The 24855-nt window shown below is 42.4% G+C and overlaps 1 protein-coding gene across 1 annotated transcript in view; it reads right to left on the reverse strand.

The window, feature by feature from the left end:
- Positions 1-24855, reverse strand: part of CDC14A (cell division cycle 14A) — a 1552589-nt gene that overhangs the window by 1019643 nt on the left and 508091 nt on the right. Inside the window, exon 6 of the mRNA XM_044080231.1 lies at positions 1244-1278. Within this exon, the coding sequence (XP_043936166.1) occupies positions 1244-1278 (35 nt within the window). The remainder of the gene's footprint in view (positions 1-1243; positions 1279-24855) is intronic.

Consider the following 24855-nt stretch of genomic DNA (forward strand, 5'->3'; position numbering starts at 1 on the left):
TGCGGTGAGATGGCGAACATTAAGAAATACCTGCAGGATGCACTGTCGGAGATGCTGGGTTGGTAGATTGGTGTGACAAGGGGATGATTTTTCTGAACTATGATACAGAATCAGAATTGCCAGGACATAGTAAGGCCTTGCTGTGTCTAGTTATGGTGGCTGCCAAAACACACAATTACTAGAAAATGGAAATCAAAATCTAAATGGAATCAATATCTTTAGAAAAGGGTAGGAGCAAACTACATAGGAAAAAAATGGCAATTATGGGAACAATACATACAGGAGAGGAATGAGGTTTAAAAGAAGGCAGGACTAGAATAAGCTATGTAATGTTTGACTGAAAATGATTGGGTAGATTATAAGTGATGCATAATGTTTGCAACTGCGAGTGTGTCAGTATGGTTTGTGATGTAAAATGCTGGCAACTAGGACTGCGTCAGTGTGGATTGTTTTCATTTACATAAATGTATGACTGCCTATGTCATAAGTGATGACTTAACATTTCTTGTTTAAATAAATAAATAAGGTCCGGAACTAAATTTACGTAATGTTGCTTAGGTTATATGATATACAGCGATATATGTAAAGTGGTTTACCTTCAAAATGTTGATGGCCACAATGTTGAAACCACTTTCGTGAACTCCGAACTGTACCTTCTGAAAACCACAAACGTTGATATTCAGAACTGGAAAATCTTGCCCCCCTTTTTGTCCCATGTTAGCACTTGTTTGGAGGTGTGGCACAGTCAGAAATGTCAACGTTCAATGTTTTGTCAACTTTCTGAAGTTTCGGCTGTGTGCACATCAGACTATGTGCGGTCAACATTTTGGAGCTAAACCATGTAAAGTATAATGTTTGTAAAAGTGAACTTATTACAGTTTGACTGCTTTTATAAAAATGTAAAATTCCCTGTGTCACAAGTGATAATTCAATAAAGGTGTTAAAAAAAAAAATAAAAAGTAGACTCAGAATTCTAACTGGTCTTGGGGGACCAATTGGATGACTCTTGACCAGCAACTTCTGAAACTCTGTTGCTGCAGATTCCAACTAACTGATGAATGTTGGCAATCCTTTGCTTTACTCTGGCTTTTCTAAAATAGGTATAACCTCTGAAAATGATTAGCACCCATGAACAGTGAGTTTTTTGCCAGGCTAGAGGATGCAAGAAGCATCCTACTGCCTCCAGAGTGCAGCAGTCAGGCTAGTGTTCAGGGATACAGCAAAGGCTTCTCTGTGAATGGACCACAGAAACATGGATTTTGCAGACCTCCTCTGCCCCTGGGGCAACGTTCCATGGGATTGCCTCCGGCTCTGGAAGACCTGTCCCCAGACACGTCCTAGTAAAAGCCATGAGATATTTTGAACCACATTTTCCTTCCTCTTCTGATTCCTGGAAAAGGATCTCTGAGGGGATTGAAAAACAGATTCCAATGGCAGACAAGGTCTAACCATCATGTTCACTTCTGGTAAGCATGCCCTTGACAGTCAGTCCAAACAAAGTGGAACTGTCATATGGGGTGTTGTTGAAAGACATTGTGAAGCTTTCTGCAAAGTCACAAAAATGCATCCAGATAAGACAATGCATTGTAATGCCAGTACTAGCTGCTCAGGCTGCACCATCTACTACATTAGAAACAAGTCTCATGGAGACATTCATAGTGGATTGCAGTGTAGACAACTGGGACACTCCACAGTTTTTTGGACATCTGCTGGTAAGTTAACCACCGCAGAATTTTTAAGTTCCTTAATCAAATCTTTCTCTGGAAGTGTGTCAAATGAGCCATATAATCCATTGTCCAGATAGAGAAATTGACTTAAGCGTATGTCTGTTTCACCAATCTGTTCAAAGCCCTACACTCCCTACTGGGGGATGAACACAGGAACTCTCCTTGGATGGTTTCTTTTATGTGGCTACTGTTACCACCATGGCATCTACAGGGGGATCCTTGGCTCACAACTTCCTATATTTGGGGGCAGCTAATCTTTTTTTTTTTTAAGGATGGGCTCTGCTAGATCAGGCTCCTTCCAAGCTTTCTGAAGGAGTAGACCCAAAGGCTTAGAGAAAAATTTCACTGGAAGGGGCTTTGGTGGACCACCCACCAGTCTGTCATCAATTCAATGACGTCTTCAAAGGAGACCTCTTCAGGGGGAATCTTGGAGAATAAGTCGGTGTCTGAGTGACAGACTCAGGACAGGAGTCAATATGCATGCTCTTACAAGTCATTTTCCAGGGAATGTACCTTGGAACACCAAAGGGAGACTCACCAGAAATGGACGAGGGGGCTCAAGGGTCGAGCAGTCTCAAAGCCTAATGGATGTGTCCGCCTCTGCCAGAATAAGAGGAGGAGGGTACAGTATTCAGGGGAGATTGGAAGGATCCAAGCCATGTGAGCGTACAAGACATCTTGGTCCAGGCCAAGGCCCTCTCCACATACTTGAAAGCTAATTCAGCCACTGGAGGTGAAGAGCCAGCCAAACTGAAAAAGTCAGAAGCTCTCGAGTCCAATGGCTGAAGCAAGGAGGACCTCTGGAACCAAGCTGCTGAGTGCCGAGGCCCCTAGTGTGGCAGCAATGGCTCTGAAATACTTGGTATTAACTCTACCAAAAGAGTCCTGACACTGAAGCCCCAACTTCAGGACTTTGCTGAACCCGAAAGCATTGGAATCGAGTGAGTGAGGGAAGATGTCGAAGCAGAAGTCTTGAGTGCTGCCGACTCTGATGCTGGTGCCATGGGAAGGCTGGATCCAATGTATAAAACTTTCAGAAATAGAGATGGAGTAGGAAGCTGAGAGGATAGAGTTGAAAGAAGTGGTCCTGAAGCCTTTCTCTGGGATGCAGCCAAGGAGACTCCCATCTGAATCAGAGTCCTCAGAAACCTCCTCATCATTTAGCAGACTTTGAACTACATGAAGCTTCTAGTAGGTCAGATCTAGATGTAGAAGCTACTGAAGCAGGCTTGGAAGGCACTTTCTCCAAAACAGATGAATGAAGCAGAGGATTGGTCAGTTCTGGAGTAAAGGTAGACTTCAGAGATGGAGTCTAGATTTAAGAAATAATCTGATCTGAGTGTCTTGGAAGCTTTCGTGCTGGAATCCCAATAACTGTGTGGCCAGGCAATCTTCAGACATTCTTGATTTCTTTCTAGATTTTTCTCTCTCCTTTTGGATCTCTTCTTCTCCATCATTTTTCTGGTTGGACCAAGTAGTGTATGTCTTAGGGTTCGAGAACATTAAGGACCTATCTGGGAAGGAAGAAGCCCTTTTAAAATCAAATTTTTTATGTCCTTGAAAGGCTCTGGTGCCAAAGCCAGCACAAATAAAACAAGCTTATAGGAGGGAGGGCCGCAAGCAGTATACACATTGAGAATGTGGGTCTTGGGGTGGTATTTTATGCCCATAGGAAGAGCACTTTTTGAAACCTGAGGATATCAGAAAAAACTAACCACCACACATAATAAAAATACTTCTACTACATGAAAAAAAAGAAAAGCATACTATAAACACAAATGCACACAAACACACACATGCATTGGAAAAACTATACAAATGCCTAAGGCAACACCCTAACTCCAACAAAATGCTATACACTAAAGCATAGACTCATCAAGTAGTAATTTAAAGGTAGGAGGAAAAAAAGGCATTCACTTATTGTGAACTGAAAATTATTTCTCGGTCCACATGTCTGGCTTTCAAAAGTGGAAAATGAGATCCAAGGTAATTCAGGCAGGAGAAGAGTCAAAGCTCTCTGATCCAAAGCTTTGGTACAAGGCACCGAGGTTGAATCAGAAGAAAAAAAAAGACATGGGATTTTATATTGGTGCTGGGACCAAGGAGACTACAGATACCACTGTATCTTTCTTGTGTGGAGTCTTGCAAGAAATATCACTGACGCCATGAGACCCAGAATCCTAAGGTCCTCCCTTGCACTGACAAAAGTCCAATTAGAAAAAGCCTTGAAATAGATCTAAATACAGATCTTTTTTTTTTTCTTACATAAGAAAAGCTCTTTGTACCAACGTGTCTAGCAGACACCCCAGAAACAATCCTGTGTGATGAACACAAGAAAGACTTTTGAATGATTGGTTGGAATCCCAGTCTGTGCAGGAGATATCCTACTCAAATGAGAGATTTCTGACGATTTGAAAAAGACTCTGCAAACTCTTCAAAGACAAGCAAGATGTCTAAATGTGGATACCCTGCAACCTGCAATGAACTATGACACCTTGGAGAAGTGGATAGCCCAAAGTTTAAGGCACCCAACTGAAGGACATCCTTAATAGATGTCTGAAATCTGTTGGAATATGATAAGCATCTTTTAAACATAATGTTACTGATAAATCAAAGAGGGAAAAGTGGTAACATGTTGTAAAGTTAAAGCATTTAAACTTGGGCACCATCACAAACTGGTTTAGGAAAGAAAGATGCAGAACTGGACTCCATGCATTTTCTTTCTTTTGCACTATAAATATTCCTGGAAAAAACCCTTTTCCCAACTGAGGAGGAGGAACTGCTTTCTCTTATCCTCCCGACACATCAAGTGTTGCAGGACAGGAGAAACAGAAGTGTTTGGTCTGGAAGATGTAGTGGATTCAATGGAAAGGAGGAACTTCTTCCCACTGCCATTTGTATTCCCTGCTGAATCAGCCTCAAGAACCTTCTGTGTGAAATAATCTGTTGTCAAAGACAGAAATGGAGATTCAGACTTTCTGAACAAGATAAGGTACTGTCAAGGTTGAAAGTGGAGAACAAGGTCCCTTATATAGTCATTCGGCCTTATTTGACTGCCCTTTGCTCTGGAGGCTCCTGCTTTCTTTTGGGAACTTTCCTACCATTGCTTTTTAAAATCTCTGCTTACCAGCATTCTGCCGAGACTGTTTTGTTTCCTGCCAAAATTGGATGAGGGAGCATAAAATCCCTTGAACAATTTTGAGAATGAGGGCTGAAAAATCTGACCTATTCCCAAAAAAGAATTCAAAGTCTCACTTTTTACATCTTCTGGGAGGTTCTGAGAATACAGCCACACAAACCTCCACAACACAGTACTAGAAGCAACAACGCTGGATGTATTATCTGCAGAGTCATTAACACACTTTAAACAATGTGCAATGACCTCAGAAATAAAGAAGCTCAGCCACACAGAGCAGATTTTTCCTCATAGGAGGGAACTGCAGACAAAACACTCCTAATACTTTCACAATTAGCCAGCATAAGCTAACATACATGTCTGACAATTTAAAATTATAAAACTCAAAGTAGCAAAAGCACAAAGTTTTCCCCAAAAGTTATCGATAACTTCACCATCCTTGACTATAGAAGGATTAGAATTAAAATGTTTAGCAGCAGCTGGATAAACTAAAGCTATACCTTCTGGGTTTGGTCTGAGATAAGTGCATACAAATGACACTGTGGAAGGTTCTGGACATACCAGTTGTAACAACGCAGTATTTTCTGAGGGAGTGAAAAAACGTTATGTACTTACCATAACATTCCATTTGTGTTGTCCATTTTCATTCAATCCACATCTAATGGGTCCAGATCCAACTCGGCCATTACACTAACTAGTGCCTCTAACAAACTCTCGAGGTCCTTCCCTACCATAATGCACCACCCCTAACAACCCTCAGATTCTGTTTGCAGCTTGAGAAGGAGACCATAAAGGAAGAACTGTTCAAGTTAAATACAAAGAACACAGCTAGCTTAGAAAAAGAATAATCTAATTCCTCCAGAAAGCAGTTATAAACAAAAGGAGGGAGATGCTATATCTGGAGCTCACATAAAGGACAGTAGTGTCCTTGAAGCTTCTCGCTCCTCTAGAAGTCACACATTAGAAAAAGGATGGGGGGTTGGTGGGTGGGGAGATGAGGATGAATGAAAGTGGACAACACAGATGGAACATTATGGTAAGTACATAACTATCTGATGTCGGTTACTGGAGCTTCGGTTGGTGGAGACGTATCCAATTCCAGGTCCAGTTCAGTAACTACCTTTCTTTCCTGTACAGAAATGTGGAGAGAAAGGGATGAGAAGGTGGCTGCTTCCAATTTGTGGTCTTGTAATGGACTGGGAGACCAGCAGGCAACCAGGTATGAGAGACTAGAACGTTAGCTTGTAAAGGTGTCTTTATATTACGATACCTGGGTGCTTGAGAAGTATATCAGCCTGAATTTAACCCCTCGGGATTTAAGGGTGGAAATACTTCCAGCTTCTGAATTTTCTGAAGCGGATTTATTTGAGGTGTAGAAGAATATCTCTTTACAGTGTACTTTAGGGTGGTTTAAAGTACTTGTCAAACACAACAGACTGCATGAACAATTAAGAAATTCAATTTTGGATCTGCAGGACAAACTTAAGGGGGAAACTACAAATGCCATATTTAATAAAATGAAGAACATTCATGTGAGTGGGCAAAGCTGAGGCTGAAGTACTTGAAAGGAAAATCAGTAAACTGGACAGAGGTGATTGTGATTATAGGAACAACCTCATCTTTCAGTGGCAGAGAAAACCTAGGCAGAGCAGGTCCACCTTAATAAATACGGCTTTGAGGTCTCAGAGTTCATGAGGGTCATCCTTTTCATCCACAAAAGCAAGCAGCAGCATCAACAGCAGGAAGAGTGTTTCGTTTGAGGAACTGAGTGAAGGTGGTGTCCAGCAGGGTGAGCAGAGCAGTGGTCAGGGAGAGAGCCCACAGCAATTGAAAAGCAAGCGCAACTGGAGGTGGCAGAACAGGAAGAAATGAAGAAAATCAGAGAATTGGACATTTTGGACTTAACATTAATGATGATGTTGTCACATGTAATGAGGAGCATAATACCAGGTATGCCTTGAATAATGTAAATAGTTCACATTCAGTGAGTCAAAGTGAAATCTTAAATATTAATCTATCAGATTTGCATAGATGACAACATGTATGGTTTACTTTTGAAAGGAATGAAATTTGTGCCAACATATTTTCCAGCCTTGGCAAACAATGTTAGAAATATGTGCTTTTTGTTGCAAACTACATTTAAAGGCATTTTTTTTCTAAAACAAATCCAGAAAATGGTAATGCAAGGTGCAGCACTGATGAGGATGAGGAACCATTGCTTGATTTGTCACTGCATGAAAATGAGTTGGTGGATATTTTTGCCAACAAGAGCTTGAAAGTAATACGGATAGTGTTGGGGATGGTTTTGCATATTACACTGGCTATGGAAAATTTAGTATTCCCAGGGTTCCTTAGGTTAGCACTTTTTATCCGCCTAGAATGGTCTCAGACATAATAAATTTTGAGAAGGTGCTATACAAACAGTTGCAAGTTGAATACAAGAAGTTTTATGACAGTTATAAACCCCATAACTTGGAAAAGCATGAACAGAATGCATTAAGGCAGTTAAGAAGCTTGAATAAAGATTATGTTTTTGCACAGGCAGATAAGGGGAGTAAACTGGGTAATAATGTCTAGAGTGAAATATAACAATATGAAGGAATTGTTGCAGGAAGTTGGCGTTTATGAACAGGTGCAGTCAAATGTTCTGGATGCATATAATGACTTGCTGTAATTACTTGAAAAGGGAGAGAGACTGGGATTTTTTTCCACCACTGATGTCAAAAAGTTAAAAATATCTAGAATGGCTAAGTTTTATGCCATTCCCAAGGTACACAAGGACTTAGCAAATCCTCCTGGGAAACCCGTAGTATCAAGGGGAGGGGGGATATCTCCTGAATATTGGTGTTTTTTCTGGATGCACAGTTGAAAGAGCATTTGAAGAGAGTCCCTTCACATATCAGAAATTCTAAAGAGCTCTCAGACATTTTGGGAGGTACTAAGTGGCAAGAGGATTTTTTCTGGTTAACTGTTGATGTTAAGTCCTTGTATACCAATATTTCTTATCGGTGGGATCTGGAAGCAGTAGCCAGACTACTGGGGGAAGGTCCCAGAACAAGTTATATTTTACAGCTGTTGGAGTTTCCATTGACACACAAAGTATTTAGTTTTGAGGCCAATTTTTTTCTACAGAGAACAGGAACTGCTGTGGGGGCATCCTTTGCCCCATCTTATGCCATAATTTTTATGGGTTTTTTTTTTAGAAGAGCTATGGTTATAGGAATACATATGTTTTGGAAAATGTTAGTTTTCAAATGCTATATTGATCATTTGTTTTGCATATGTAGAGGGGAGAGAAGTCTTTTTGAACAGTACACATTGGAACTAAATCAGTATGGCATCACAGTATCCTATCAAACTCGCAGATACAGTTTCTAGATTTGGAGTTATTTGTGGATAAAGACAAGCTAGTGTCTTTTAAATCATTTTATAAGGAAACAGCGGCTAATAACTTTTTGAGTGCAGACAGCATGCATCCAGAACATTTACTTGATTCTCTCCCTTATGGAGAATCCAAGAGCATTAGTGACAATGTTCATGACAGAACCACATTGGATGGGGAATTTAACATTGTTAGACGCAAGTTGGAGAAGAGAGGGTATTCTAGCCAGGTGTTAAATAGGGCTGAGGAAAAAAGTGAGAAAGCAAATTGCTTGTCGGAGACTATGGAGTCATGCAACACATCATGTGAACACAGTAAAAGTGGATGGTGACCGTTTCCTCCAGTTGTTCAGAGGTTTTCTTCTGTCCTTGAGTTGGGTTCGTGGAGTGGTGTTTTTGCAATTTTCATTTATCCTCAACTAATAGATCAGAAACCCCAGTTATCTGAACTCTTGTGTGGAGTGCAAGGAATGATATTCTTGGATACAACTGAGCCAAAGTCTGTACTTCTTCTGGACATCAGATCTAGTTGTGGCGAATGATTAAGGCATGAGGATGACCAAAATGCAGTCGTATATATCTTATCATCCACAGACATTTTGGACTGGAAAAAAATTAAGTTGCCATGGATCTGTCTTAATGAACCTTTAATGGTTTTGGAAAAGGAAAGACATACTTTATTATAAATAAATGGAATGCAATCTGTCAAACAAGTAGTAAATACAAATTCTTGCACCGTCTTAGGCAGGAAAGGTTTGTACCGGACATGACCCTCTTTCTTAAAAGAAATACGGAAGGATGCAAGAAAAATCTATATTTTTAAGTCACATATGGATGCATGTTCAAAGAGGAAATATATCAAGGCTTGCAGTAACAAATTTAAATCCAGTGGTGTAATGGGATCTCTATGGGGAATCCTCAGCAAATGGATACCTTCTAAAAATAATTCTCACATTTTGTGGGTGCCAGGGAAGAATTTGAAATCTTTCTTAAAAATAGAAATTGCTGGGAGTTGAGCTTTAGAAGTGATGAACTAGCAGCCTCATAAAGCTTGCCAACAATCCAAAAACAGAATCAGGTGAAGCTGAGAAAGGATGCATTTGATTCTGATATACCCCATAAATAAGCCTTCTCTATTTCTTTACAGTTTCCTAGTGAAAGATTAATGGTAAGATAAAGGTATATAGAGAAAAGGGAACTGGAGAAACCACAATGTTAGAGATTTGAGATATCCGGGTGAAGCATGCCTGTCGGGTGAGAAAGAAGGTCTGGATCAAGAATCTGAGGTGGTTATCATGGATGAAGGCCAAAGGACGGGGAACTATATTAATGAAGGCCAGTAATGTGTAATGAGCATGACTTGCACATCGACCAGAAAGGGAAACAGCTTAATGAGGTCAGTAGGATCCAGTGAGGACTACTGTGTTCTTTCAACAAACATTTTACTAAAGGAATTCTGGAATTAGGGAAGTTGTATGAAAACATCCAGAAGACCGGGGGGGGGGGGTGTAACTGTGGAGTACAATGTCTCTTGGTGATTCCCCCAGTTGGGGGGAGGGATCATTGTCAAGTAGTTATTGCTCTTGTCGTTGAAGTGGGATACAAGAAGGATCACAGCCAAGCTGGCCCTGTCCACTTAATTTTTCTGTCACAGTGTTGTAGGGAGACCACACATGAAGTAGTGCAAATCTGCTCAGTTTGTCTCTTACCACAGGAATACATTTGGCTACTAGAAAAGGGATGGAGGATGTTGTCCATTATCGTGCATTCATTGATGTACGGAACTACTGACGTGCCAACTTTTCAGAGAGTCTTAATGCTGGTAATGCCAAGTGCATCAGTCTCATTAAAGTCAGTGATGTACTGACTGACTTCTTTAGGGATATGTGTGCTGAATTGTTTCCTCATATCTCCCCACCTAATGTGGGAAGCATTCATGAGCACTATGGTGTTGGGTCAAGAAAGGCAACTTAGTAAAAATAACTGTAGTTGATTACACCAGGAAAGGAATTGCTTGCATACCTGGGTTATCCTTATTGTTCTGAAAAAGGCTGAGAAGGCATTGACCATTAAGATGCTAGCATCCACTGAAGAATTCTTTTTGTGGACTATTGCTAAAGGAGCTGCAATTATTGCCACTAACAATGATCATAGTGCTTGTAAGAGATCGTCTGAATATGGAAAGAACCCAGACAACATTTATTCTCAAGTGAACTGTTAACACTGCCATATTTTTGGTGAGGTTCCTTGGACTGTGGACAGGTCAAGGGGAGCACTCCAAACTGATGTAAATCAGCTTCCAGCAGGAAGCGAAGTCCCCCTGGATTGTCCGCCCATGTCTATGTGATGGCACATAACCTCAAGAACCATGGATTACACCCAATAGTCTTTGTTTGGAAAGGACAGGACTAAGTGAATCGAAAATGTACAGAAAATAGAGTGATGAACTGACGTCCGAAAGACACACTGAGGTCCAACATGAGTCACTGCCCCATGGACTCCCAGAAGCCCAAGTTTGATTAGGAATGGTCTGGTGGAACTTTCACAATGAATCCCTTTCCTATCAGCTTTAACACCAGTGCTGCTACTCCTATTTGAACTGGGAGAACATGTAAGAGTTTTCTTAAAGACAGAAGAGGTAGGATACCTGTGGTGATGATTCTCTGAATTCAATTGTTTTTTCTAATATTTAGCCAGGCTGTTATATACAAAGATAACGACCACTAAACTGTCTTAGAGTTAGACAATTAGGCCTCATGTTGAAAGCATTGGAAGAACTGCTGGGGAGAAAATCTCTAGACCCTCAGTTTGTGGGCTAGAAACGTTTCCCTCTGTCTCAGGGAAAATGACCTCAACAGGTGTCCTAGAATAAATAACTTAAGATTCCCTGACTCACACACATTCACTAAGGGGGAGGATGTTATATCTATCATGAGTGTGTGTCTTTATTTAGTGAAGGTAACCAGAAAGACCCCCCTATAAAAGAGATGAAGAGCTAAAGGGCTTGAATAAACAAACACATCCTGGCATGACTCCTGGTGGAGATACCTGAAAACATAGCCCTTGAGGCACCTCCTGGAGTGTGTGAGACAAGCCTCACAGATGAAGCTTGATATAGCTTGAAGGGTAGCCAGATGAAAAGACCAATGAAGGTTGAGCCTCATGGGATCAACACCAGACAGACCTGGACACTTCCCGGGTCTATGTTCATGCATCAAATAAGAATTACAACAAACTCCTTATAATCTAACGTTAAACAGTGGAAGTTTAAACTACCAAACTTGCTTCATAGGAATTAACTAGGTTATGGGCCCTAAGGCCCTTACAAGCCTAGCTAAGAATTTAGTCCATGTGCTGACAAGTCAGCACCTGATGCCCCTTGTCCATCAGGGACACAGATAGAATCCCAAGGGTGTATATGTTCAGATCCCCATCCAATTAACCAGGTTGCGCTTAAAAAAGGTTAATGAGGAACTCTGCTTGACGTGGAGAGTGAGTCTATTCCACAAAAGAGAGAATTCTCTGAGACACAAATCTGTCCTGCCAACAAGTCCTACTGATATGAACAGGTTGAGGTCGCGCGTATACTAGAGTGCAGTTTGACTTGCAGATATGCAGCAGTCCCATCAAGGCAGGGTCTGAAATTGTTTTGGACATGCCAGACAGAGGTTACCCCTGAGGAGTCTAAGACTCAGTAGAGGGAGAGGGCTTTTAGCCTGTGTGTAGATGTTTGAGCCCCTGGATTCTCCTGGTGAGGAACCTCTGCGGTCTCCCCAACTGCTGCATGTACGTTGTGAGGTACAGGCCGAAAGGGGCATTGTACTCAATGGGTCTTAAAAGGGAAGAATACAGGGATGTTATGACCTTGTCCCTGGATGAGATGCCCTTCCTAATGAGGTGGGCCATATAAAAAGCTTTCCATACAATGGAGGCAATATGGTGGTCAAAAGTCAGTATGCTACCAACCTGGGTGCTCAAGTCTCTCAAGACTGACTGTGTGCTTAGGACCTTGTTATTAATGGGAATTTGTGGGGGACGCCACTTTCCCCAAAGGGGATGATGCATTTTTTTGGCACCTGGCATTTGTTTGGATGAGACCCTCTTGGAGAATGCCTACATCACTAGGAGCATTGTCATCAGCAAACTTGGTCAGCCATAGCCCACTGGTTTTGGCCTGCACCTCAGAAAAGTACATGCCAAACAGAGGCCCCAGGACCGATCCCTGGGGTACACCACTTGTTAAGGTTCTACTGCTTGAAGTGGCTTAACCTATTTTGACTAGGTGGGTTCCATCAGTGAGCCAGTTTGCTACCCATCTGGTAACATATAGGTTGATGCCTAGCTGAGAGCAAGTTTATCCATTATACCAGAGTGGGGAATGGTATCAAAGGCTTTATCCATGTCAAAGTAGGCGGTGTGTGCAGTCTTCCCCTCATCTATGGGTTTGATAACTATCTCATAGAAGTCGACCAAATTTAACAGGCATGACTTCCCCTTGATGAAATCAAACTGTACGAGTGTGTTTGGAGGTTGCCAATGTCCTTCTTAAGGAGTCCATTTTAATTAGTTCCATGGCCTTGCAGATCAGGCTAGTTAGGCTGATGGGTCTATAATTTCCTTGGTCAAAGGACACTATCATTGTGCAAATGAATGACGGTGGCTGTCCTCCACTCAGCTGGGATGAAGCCAGTAATCAGGCTTTGACTGAATAGGGTGCCAAATGGTGCTGCAAGTTCCTGCCTGAGTTAATGTAGAATGCAGCCTGGGATGTTATAGGGTCCCAAGGAGGCTGTATTTTTTGCCTTTGAGAGGGCAGTGATGACTTGATCCTTAGAGATAAGGGGAGGGGGGCAGGTGCTGGGGATGTCTTAATTTACTGATAGGGAGACAGAGGGGTGAAGTTTTCGCTGAACCTGTCTGCCAGCAGGTTGGTTATATCTATTGCGTTTGTGTATATGGTGTCCCTGACCACCAGTTCTGAGCAGATCTGAGGGCTTCCTTGGAGATTGCAGACATATGTGAAGGCCTTATGATTATCTTTAGTAGATGTGGCCAGTTTGGACTCGAAGTTTGCTTTGGAGGATTTCATTAGTGCTCTTATTTGCTTGTTCGGGCTAGGAGAGATTGCTTCCAATTAGGCACCTACTCCTTCTTCGTCATGGACATCAATTTTTTCCTTTTATTATAGGGTTCATTTATTGTAGATGTCCACCAGACAGGTTTACTCTTCCTTGAGGAGGATGATTTCATCCTGTCTGGTATTTCTGATTCCATGTAGCTATATAAATGCTCATATAGTACTTTGGTGTAAGTTTAGACATATGTGCTAGGCTTCTGTGGAGGGGGAGGGGGCTCTGAAGCTGTTTATACCTTCTCTCAGGAGGTTGTAATCTGCTTTGGAGAAGTTTTTATGTTTGACCCTAGCTGGGGGAGGGCAGGGGAGATGGTGATTTCAAAAGTGACCACTTTTTGGTCTGATCTTACCAGGGAGGATGACACTGTAGGGATGCTGCATTGGTTACTCATGTTTGTTAATAGTAAGTCCAAGAAATTTTCACCTCTTGTGGGGGTTGCAACCAGCTAGTCCAATGCATTTGCACTGACAAATTCAAGGAATTTTTGGGCATTTGTGTTTTGGCATGAGTAGTTCTTCCAATCTATGGTTGGAGAGTTAAAGTCACCCAAGATCAGGGTAAAGGGTTGAATCTTCATTGATTCAAAAAGGTCCATCTTGAGTCCAAAATGGGGGCCATGATTTGAATATGGGTCTTAATGGTTAACTGCACCTGGAGTGCCTCCTTGTGCATTACACTGTTTGCCCTGCCTGGAGGTGTGTATGTCTAATATATATTGCAACTCCACTTCCTTTTGCTTTGCTGCCCATGGTTTGGGGTCTGAATGTATGACAGGATAAATAAAGTACAGTTTTGTACCTACCATAAATGTAGATGTTAGAGTGTTCACACTGCTGTAGACATCACACTTGGGTTATCCTGCCGTAAGGCGGTCCCGCAGCGGGCCAGAGTTCCAAAGTCTTGGTCCGGCGTCGGCTGCTGTCGCTTCTTCCCTGACGTCAATGCGCCAGGGGTATACAAGTTGCATCAGATGCCATTTTCTTCAGTTTTTCTTGCCCCAGATGTCAGGTGCCCCCAAGTGGGTAGGCAATACATATTGCTAATCAAAAATATACATACAAAATAAAAATACCTTCAGTTACCAGCAAATACACCCTAAAGGTTGTATCGGATTGAAGGGCATAGATAAATCCAGCTAGTTCAGAGGGGATGGAGGGAAGGTAACCTGGACTGCAGCAGTGTGAACACTCGAGCATCTACATTTATGGTAGGTACAAAACTGTACTATGTTCATTGCGTTACACTCATCACACTTGGGTTGAATCCCAAAGCAAAGTTTGGGTGGCTGGTCTATAAAGAGTTAGGATTGGCTAAGAGGCCCTGCAGAACTGCAGTGGCAAATCCTGCTCTGGATTTAGAGTAAAGAGGCAGGTGGTAATGCTTGGTGAAGGTGTGCACTGAACTCCAAGTTGCAGCCTCCAAAATTTCCTTGGTAGGTACTCCTCTGAGAAAGGCTGCTGAAGTGGCTGTTGCCCTGGTGGAGTGAGGCCTAATGTTATTAGGGACTGATTTTCCATGCTGTGTGTAGCAGTACCGAATACAGTGTCCTATCCATTTGGAAATAGTCTGCTTTGAGATGGCCTTGCCTTGTGATCCTGCAGCATATGCTACAAACAATTGATGAGTTTTCCTGAAAGCTTTTGTTTTGTCCAAGTAGAAGCGTAGCTGCCTGTGTATGTCCAAAGAATGCAGAAGTTTCTCCCCTTTATTTTGGGGGTTTGGATAAAAAGTAGGCAAATGGATGGTTTGGTTAAGAGCCACACTAGATACCACCTTTGGCATGAAGGTAGGGTTTTGTCCTTAAAGATACCGTATCCTGATGAAAAATTATAAAAGGTTCCACTGCCATTAATGCCTGTAGCTCTGACACTCTTCGTGCTGAAGTTACTGCCAGGAGCAGAGCTGTTTTCCATGATAAAAATTTTAGATCGGCTGTATTGGCTGGCTCAAAAAGTGGTAGGGTCAGTTTTTCTAAAAGGAAATTGAGGTCCCAAGTTGGTGCTCTCCGGGGCGGTCATGTTTTTAGCCTCTCTGAGGTACTGCTTTAGCAAGGGATGAGAGAACAAAGGAGGATCCGTGTTGTAATGTGCAGAAATGGCATAGGTGTGAATCTTAATTGATGTAAAGGATAGGCCTCTGTCCAGCATCTCAGTTAAGTATTGTAAAATCTGAGGAATGTTTGGAACAAGAGGGTCAAGGCTGTGAGAGCCTGGTTCCAGGCGCAGAATCTCTTCCATTTTTCTGAGTAAGCTTTCCTGGTGCTAGGCCTCCTGGCCTCCAAAATGACATCCATAACAGCTTTAGAGAGAGGTGTTGCCTGTTTGACTAAAGTATCTGCCATGCAGCCAGGTTTAGGGTTTTGATCTGACCGTGCAGGATCGGATTGTTTTGTTGTCAGAAGGTGTGGAATTTGGGGCAAAATCCATGGTGGGCCCTGATAGGGTACCAGTGCTGGCATGGCCAGTCTGGAGCAATCAGGATCATCTGTGGTTTTTCTTGTCTGGCTTTTAGGAGTACCTTTGAAAGGAGAGGCAGTGGTGGGAAGGCACAGACTTTTAGGTTTTTCTAGATTAACAGAAGAGCATCCACTTTCCATGCTTGCTTGTTTGTGATGAGTCCTTGTGCAGAATTTTTGTAGTTGGCAATTCAGAGGGGAGGCAAAAAGATGCATGTCTGGGCATCCCCATTTGTGTGTTAACATGCTGAAGATTTGTGGGTTAAATTTCCATTCGTGAGGGTCCATGATATTTCTGCGTAAGTCGTCTGCCAGAGTATTTTACTTTCCTGGCAGGAATTGTGCTTGCAGGTGAACTTGGTACGTTAGAGCCGTCTTCCACAAGGTCATGGCATGCCTGCACAGGGGATAAGAGTGAGTGCCCCATTGTTTGTTTATGTACCACATTATTGTGATGTTGTCTGTCTTTATTAATAGTTGTCCTGGGTGTAGAATGTCCTTGAAAGCTGTTAGGGCATTTTGAACAGCCAACATCTCTTTTTGATTGATGTGAAGATGCATCTGGTCTGTGGTCCACTAGCCCTGAATGCATGTTCCTGCCATGTGTGCTCCCCTGGCGTAATCCAAAGCATCTGCTAGAGTTTGCCTGGCTGTGGGTTGGGTAAAAGGCTGACCCTTGTTTAGGTGACATGCCTGTGCCCACCATCGAAACTCCTGTTGTAGGCAGAGAATTATTGGAATTACTGCTTCTAGACTGTGAGAATGTTGAGTCCAAACACTTTTTAGGTACCACTGTAATTTCCTCATATGCAGTCTGGCATATGGTATTAGTAGTATGCAGGATGCCATGAATCCCAGGGCCTGCAGAATTTTTCTTGCAGGGAGATGGGACGTTTTTGTCAGTAGTTGAAAATATTGAGTTAGTTGCACTTGTCTGGCGTGAGGTAAGCCATCTGGGCCATTGTACTTAAGCTGGCACCCTGGAATGTAACCTGTTGTGAGGACACTAGTTTTGACTTTTTTGTTTACTGTGTAAATAGTTTCTGGATCAGCAGAAGGGTTTTTGTATAGAAACTTGTGAGAGTCGGGGACTCTAATACCTATCTGGCTTGGCTGGAGCAGGGGACAATGAGTCAGGAGATAAGCTGGATTCAGAGAGAACACATAATCCACAATGTCTAGTACAGGCGGAATAGCCAGGGGCCTGTGCTGAGGCAATAAAAGGAAATCCCTGAGCCTTTTCTTGGATTCTGAGTATTCCTGACTTTCCCAATGGAAATGTTCCCTCATGGTATGTAAAGTTTCCCCAAAAGAGTAATCCTCAGGAGGAGAGGCTGAAGGGATAGATTTCTCAGCATCAGAATCCTCATAGGGGGTAAAGAGTATCCCTGGTCTGAAGAGGAATCAGAGGAAATGGACACCTGATCAGAGGAGTCAGTCTGTATCCTGCCTAGGCCTTTTCTCAGGAGGGGGGTGGGAACCCCTGATTAGAGTAATGAGGTCTTCGGCCATTTTAAGCATCTGTTTCTTAGGCATGGAGGACTGTCCAGGAGAATGCTGTACTTGTTTCTTTGTCTTTAATGATAAGTTGTGAAGGTCTGAAAACACCCTCAGAAGCCGCTGCCTGCTCAGCAGCTCCAGACCCATTTGAGGGATTAGTTTCCGTAGGCCCAATACCTTCAGTTTCCAGAGGCCTTTTTGTCTCCACGTGGGAGTCTGAGGCGGCCTGTGGCTCTGAGGTAGCGGGTGTCAGGGGCTGCAAAAGCACCTCACTGAGAACCGGCGACTGGCCTACAAGAGGTTTCGTCGTCGGTTTTGGACCTCGGATGCCTGTCTTTATCCTTGTCTTTGCGTTTTTTCGGAATTGCGGTAGTCTGTTGATCCAACAGCATAGTATAATTGAACCTTCGGCCAAAGTAGTGCAAAGCAAAATCAAAACGTCTTTTTATAGTGTGTTTGTTAAATCTGGCACAAAACAGACAACTAGTGACGTCGTGATCAGGGCCTAGGCATGGAATACAGTAAGAGTGGAAGTCCTTATGAGGTATTTGCTTCCCACAAGCAATACAATTATTAACCTTTTCTGACATCGGTCTCTGGCAAGAAAAAAGTTTCTCCAATGGGGTACTTAGCTTTATTGAAACTTCAGATCTGAAATTCAACTTCGAAAATCTCAGGAGTCTGCCGACCAGCACTTGCTAACTGCTTCGGGCACCGTGCAGCAAGAAAGACTGGAGAAAATGGCATCTGATGCAACTTATATACCCCTGGCGCACTGACGTCAGGGAAGAAGCGACAGCAACCAATGCCGGACCAAGACTTTGGAACTCTGGCCGACTGCGGGACCACCTGATGGCAGGATAACCCAATTGTAATGATTGCAGCAGTGTAACACGATGAACATCATGGTATGGCTAGGGTGCTCTCCGCAGCTTTGAATTAGGCTTCTGTGACTGCACAAATGTCAGCATCTTCCAGGGTTAAGAATGCTTGTAATGAGTGCAGTTTCATATTTAGACTCGTAGCGTTTAGCAGCATGACCTTTAATTTGCACTTTAATGAAATTTTCATATTGGTAGTTTTGACCTCATGGCATAGTCTAAAAAAGGCACTATGGGGAAGGCAAGAGCCTTTGCCAGAAGCCTGAAGCCCAAGGGAAACAGATGCAGGCCATCTCTGGTAAAGCATTGTGGTCTGTCAATCATGTCTTCCCAGGCTGTCAGGTACTGGATCCCCTTGCAATGACACCAGAAAGTAATCCAATTGTTAAAGTCAATTATTTTCTGTCCATATTGAGGCAGCGTTCTGGATGATGGTAGACTGTTGCTTAAGGCTAGGGACATATCTTTCTGGGACACATTCAGTGAGCTCGATCATGTCTCTCTTCATACAGTCCAGGGAGGTATATCTGAAGTCATTCATACCAACATGGACTATGACAGAGTCATAACAGTACCGGTTGTTGAGAGACTTGAGTGCATGTGTGATATGGTGGATTCTGGCACCTAACAACTAACTTGACTTTCTCCTTATCCAGCCTGGTGAGGGGCACATCTGTGCATCTCACAATGGAGTCTCCTATGACTAATATGGTGGGTTTATTTTTAGGCCTTAGTGGCTGTGAGACAGGTGTGGGGGACTAGGTGTGGTGAGATGTGGAGTTTACGTGCGTCTCTGCCTTGGTCTCTTTTGTTTGAGTATGTTTTTGTTGAGAACCTCTGCATATGTGGGTGTGTGTTGTGTAGGTGTGGGTGGTGTTTGAGGTGTGGTGTTTGTATTGACAACCTTCTCCGTGCGGATATACTGGCTTGTGAGGGAGAGTGCATAGATTCCAGGTTCTTAATGTAACTGCATCTCTCAAATTGTGTTCCTAGGTAGTGGTAGTAGAGGGTTGTCCATGTACATGAGGCAGATGCTACACTGTCTCAGTATGCCCATATCAACCAGAATGGCAGGAGAACCCGTAAGAAATTGTCCATCCATATTTGTCAGAATCCAAGGGAGAGAGGTCAGAGAGCTACGGGAGTAAAGGGTAGAAGGTCTAAGATGAGGACTGCTAGATGATCAAACGTCTGCTTAAGGAAAATTTGTACCTGGAATACCTCACAATGGGTTAAAAAAAGTGCAGTTGGGGTGTGAGACATGCAAACAAGCCCAAATCAGCTCAAACCCAGGGTTTAAATACTAAAAAAAAATAGAAGATTCTAGTAACACAGAAATCTAGCAAACCCTGCTAGCCCCTGGTCTCTTTACCAATCAGCTTGTGCCAGACAAGATTCAGGTAGCCCTGATACTCTCACTAGCAGAAGATATGCCCCCACCAACACAAGATGGCTGCCAGAAACACAGAAGGCTCTGGATGCATGCAATAAACCTGTATCCAGACTATGCTACTCAATTTAAGGGTTAATAACACAGTAAAACTCACTGCTCAACAATGAAAAGTAATTAATTGTACGGACATAGTTGGCCAACAACCCGGAAGTACCACAATGCCTAAGGAAAGGGAAGGAAACCTTTTTTTTTTTTTAAAAATTGCCCTGTTCCCCACTGTACTGCGATCTTGTAGTTGGTATATATAGTTAGGGGAATGTCAGGGGCATAGCCCCCACCTTGGCTGATGACATTTGCAATGTTACACAACTATAGCCATTTGATTATTTGATGAAGTTAAACATGTTTGGTAGTTTAAACTTTCACTGTTTAATATTCGAATATAAGGTGTTTGCTATAATTCCTATTCGATGCCCAAGCATAGACCCACAGTTCCCTAACCAGATCTCTCCTGTAGTCTTGCAAGTGTATCCAGCAACATGTCGATCTGAGTAAAATTTACCTAAGCATAAACATACCCTATAAAATCTAACATCCCAGACTCTCCACCCAAATGAGAAACAGTGGAAATGAGCTCTACGAGTTCCCCTTTTTGTAGCTGCCACCCCTCATGGTATGCAACATTCCATCCCACTGGCACAATCAGCAAGATTGCTCCCATGCACATACTTCCAAGGGTTCGAGTGATAAGGGATGGAGAGACAGGTCTCAGAATGTCTTGCGCTGCAATTCAAGTTCATCGAACCCAAATATTCAAGATCCGAGCAAGACCAACAAAGCTAGGGACAAATTACAATATGATAGGAGCTGTCAGACGTAAGTTAAAAAGCTTGGATCCAAAGAAGGCAGCAAAGGGTTTTGGATCCACAGCAGTCAAAATCAAAAAAGACTTCCATTCATCTAATTGGAAGGTACAGGATCCAACTAAAGGACAACAGCCAAACCCCTCAGATCCCACAACAGCCATGTCCACCTGATTTAAGGGGGACCAGGATCCGAAAGGAGATTCGAAACCCCCCAATCCAAAGTGACCGGATCCGAAATCTCTGCAGTGTAACTGTCAACCTCTTTACACAAGAAATCTGGGCAAAGATCCAAAACTAGGAACACATTTCAAATACTGTATTACACGATAAAAGGTTTTGAATATGTACTTTCTGAAAAATTTGAGGTCTAAATTCAAATCTGACATCAGCCCTCAATGGCTTGGCAAAGAAAACACAAAGTTTATGAAGGACAGATCACAAAAAAAAATATCAAATATCTGTACATTCTGCGAAAAGCTGGGCAGTTGAGCAGTACCTTTCCAGCCCTCTTGAACTAATTTTTTTTTTTCTGATGAGAGGCTTGGGATCAGACAAGAACACAGGATCTCAAACGACCAGATCCCAGAAGGATACAAATGCACTGAATCCAAGGAAGAGAAGCAAAAGGAAAGGCAACCCAAAGATCTGCCCAAATGGATGATCTGAAAGCAGGCTCAACTGAATACAAGGTAACCAGAATGGACACTTAGGAATGGTAATTTAGAATCAACATAATCCTCCAAGGAGAAACTGTATTCTGGGCCAGAGAACCATACTGAGTGAGCACCTCTGCAAGCCACAACAGGATGGAACTGACTAAACCACCATGTTGGAATTAAAAGAAACAGGCCATCAGATCAGAAGGATGCTTTGGATCTGAAGAAGCTATACCGGGTGAACAGCTCCGCTCTGAAAGCGGTCGATCAGAGAAAAGCCTGGGACTTACCTGTCAGATCCTAGGGCTTAGGATCCGATGAAGAAGAGGTGGAAGTAACTTTATTCCGATTTTACTGTGTGACAATATGAGAGACCAAGCAGTCAGATTAAAGTTCAGATCCAAGGATAAAGCTGACTGTGGATCACAACTAGATGACCGTGAATGCTCGGATCCAATAGAATGGTGCAGTAGAGGGGACCACAACATCTGTGCCCTTGGAAAAGAACTTGAACACATGTGAGATCTGACCTAATTCCCCTCAGTGAAGACAGAGTAACAGGGTCTGTATGAAAATACATTTTCTGAAGGATTTGAATTCTGAAGCTCAAACTTAAGTCACTGCATAGCATTTCAATCAGATAAGCAGAGTGATTTGCAACTATGGAACACAGTACAAAATATGAACCAAACAATCTGGACAGTTGATGGGTATGAAGGGAAGAGGGTCAGACTACAACAGACCTTGGATCAGATGCCTCCATAACCAAACTCTGATTAATGTTTAACGCAGTCTCTTTGCATCTTTTCAGACAGTGAAAATTTTGACCTTTTAAAGGGTCTTAACACCTGGGGGATTGAAACACAATAACCCTGCATACACAGAAGAACTTATTTTGAATGCATTTCTGTTTTGGTGTGGTAGAGTGTAGTGGATGAGTCCACCACAGAAAAAGCAGCTTTACTGTAGAACCTTCATAACTAGGCGTACAGTGGAAGTGTGAGGGTGTTTAAAAAAGGCAGATTAAAGTCTCATCATACGGGAAAATTAAATAAAAATTACAGAAGGAAGAAGACTAAGAAAAAGGGAAGGAAACCAGTATTAAGAAAAAAACAGCTACAAGGGAGGGAAGGACACAAGATTAACATTTTTTAAAGATTGTGTTAAGTGTTTATTTCATATTTTTTCCTCATCTCCCATGTGAAATTTGAGAGCTGAAGATGAACACGTTCAGGGACTACAGCGGCAAACGAAACCTGAGGGATGTTAAGGGTGGTGCATTATGGTACAGAAGAAGCTCGAGAGTTTGTTAGAGGCCACAATCTAGTGTAAAAGTGTAAAGTCTGAATCAGATCTGAGGATTGGATCCGGTCCCATTAGCTGAGGTTAAATGAAAACTGACATCAGATCCTGTGTTCTCCCACTGAAAACACTAACAAATTCTGGAAATAGTTTCAAAAAAGAATCCCTCAAAGAAAATTCAGATATTATCCTCTCCTCTGATTCTTAATCAAAATTTTAAGAAAGAAGTGCAATCTGTTCCATCATATTTCTCTACAGATTCGAAATCTTGAGCCTCTTAAGAAAAAGAGGAATCCCTTTTTTCCCACCAAAAATCACATTAAAATAAGGGTAAATAGCCTGTGTATAACCCTGAGCTACTCCCTGTAAACTATTCCTATCCAGAGGAAGTGGAATAGGAGAAAATAAATCTTTGTTTTCTGTTTCGGACTAGGAATTTGTGGCAAACAGGATTATTGACAGCAACAGCTTCCCAAGGTATGCGCGCATAATATTCTAGCTCAGCAGGGGAACCTTCCCTACCCCTTCTCCCAAGACTGAGAATAGTGGCTCTCCTTTGCTCACTGAGGGAACCTCCAACAGTCACAAAGGACATGGCTAGCTCCTGTTCCATCATTACTGTACTGACTGCACCAATGGAAAATGGGGAGAAAGAGGAGTGATCTAAGGAACCAAATTTGGCCACAGCAGAGTCACATACCTGTGACTTTAGTAAGTTATCAGCCTGTTGAGGTAGCAAAGGCTGATAGGTTGATTTTTTCTTTTTGTGGAAGAAGGTGCAATCGAGGGACTGGTAGTTTTTCCATGGTCAAACTTAGAAAGCTGTTAAAGTCAACTCCCCCACCTCAAAAACAAAACACAGTAAAACACTATTGGAGCTGATAAAATGCATTAAACACAGTTTCGCTACACAAACAAAAAACAAGTTTTAAACTCTTAAAACAACTTTGAAAAAGAGCTCTTCCATTTAAATAAAGACTTGAGTCACAAGACGGTCAATAAAAACATAATTCCTAGCTTAAAAGTACTTTCCAAAACAGGAAAGTGACTATAAACTACAACAAAAAAAGTTTATGTGGAAGGATTTTCCATAACAAAAACTTATGTTCACAGCAATGCACAGCATTAGCATACCATCAAGCTTTGCAAGCCTGCAGAGGAGCACTCCATCTAATAGTAGGAAAACTCTGAAGGGCTTGGTGCTCAAACCTGTCTTCTTCAGCTCAGCTTGAGCGGTCTTGTTGGTTTGCATGCACTGAAGTTGCCCTGAAGCTTTGGAAACTAGCCAGTTGTTATACCCTTAGCAGGATATAACCCATATAGATTATGCTACTGCAGCCAATGATTAACCACTAGTGCTAACCTGTTTTAATAAATCCAACATAGTGCATCAGTAACAGACAGTCCTACTTCTGACAGCATCATTTCAATCCTTACTTAGTACAGCTGTTAAATTGGTATGGAAGATAAGCTACAAAACAGCCTTCTTGGGAAAAGTAGCTTCAGTCAGGCATTTCAACAAATCAGACACAGTGTAGCCTTTAAGGAAAAAATATTCATTAAACACCCAAACTCCTATTCTTTCAGTTGTTCCAGTTAGGGGTCACCACAATGGATCATCTGTTTCCATTTCTTCCTGTCCTCTGCATCTTGCTCTGTCACACTAACCATCGTCATGTCCTCTCTCACCACATCCACAAACTTTATCTTGGGCCTTCCTCCTTTCCTCTTACCTGGCAGCTACATCCTTGGCATCCTTTTCCCAATATACCTAGCATCCCTCCTAAGCACGTCCAAACCAACGCAATCTCGGCTTTCTGGCTTTGTCTCAAAACCGTCCAACCTGAGCTCACCCTCTAATATACTGATTCCTAATCCTGTCCATCGTCACACCCAATGCAAATCTTAACATCTTTAACTCTAACACCTCCAGCTCTGACTCCAGCCTTTTTGTCAGTGCCATCATCTCCAACCCATATTACACAGCTGGTCTCACTGCCCTCTTGTAGACCTTCTGTCAAATCACTCCTGACACTCCTCCACCCACTCCATCCAGCCTGTACTCTCTTCCACTCACCATTACTCTGAACTGTTGAATCCAAATATTTAAACTCATCCCCCTTCGACAACCCTACTCCCTGCATCCTCACCATTCCTCTATCCTCCCTCTCTTTCACACACACATTCTGTCTTAGTCCTGCTGACCCTTCATTCCTCTCCTCTCTAGAGCTTATCTCCACCTCTTCAGGGTCTCCTCAACCTGTTCCCTACTTTGATTACAGATTAAAATGCCATCTGCAAACACCACAGTCCACGGAGGACTCCTGTCTGATCTTGTCTGTCAACCTGTCCATCATCACTGCAAATAAGAAAGGGCTCAGAGCTAATACTGGATGTAATCCCACCTCCACCTTAAACACATG

The sequence above is a fragment of the Protopterus annectens genome, chromosome 8.part0 (genome assembly GCF_019279795.1).
Source record: "Protopterus annectens isolate FY-2018-M chromosome 8.part0, PAN1.0, whole genome shotgun sequence".
Classification (NCBI taxonomy): Eukaryota; Metazoa; Chordata; order Ceratodontiformes; family Protopteridae; genus Protopterus; species Protopterus annectens.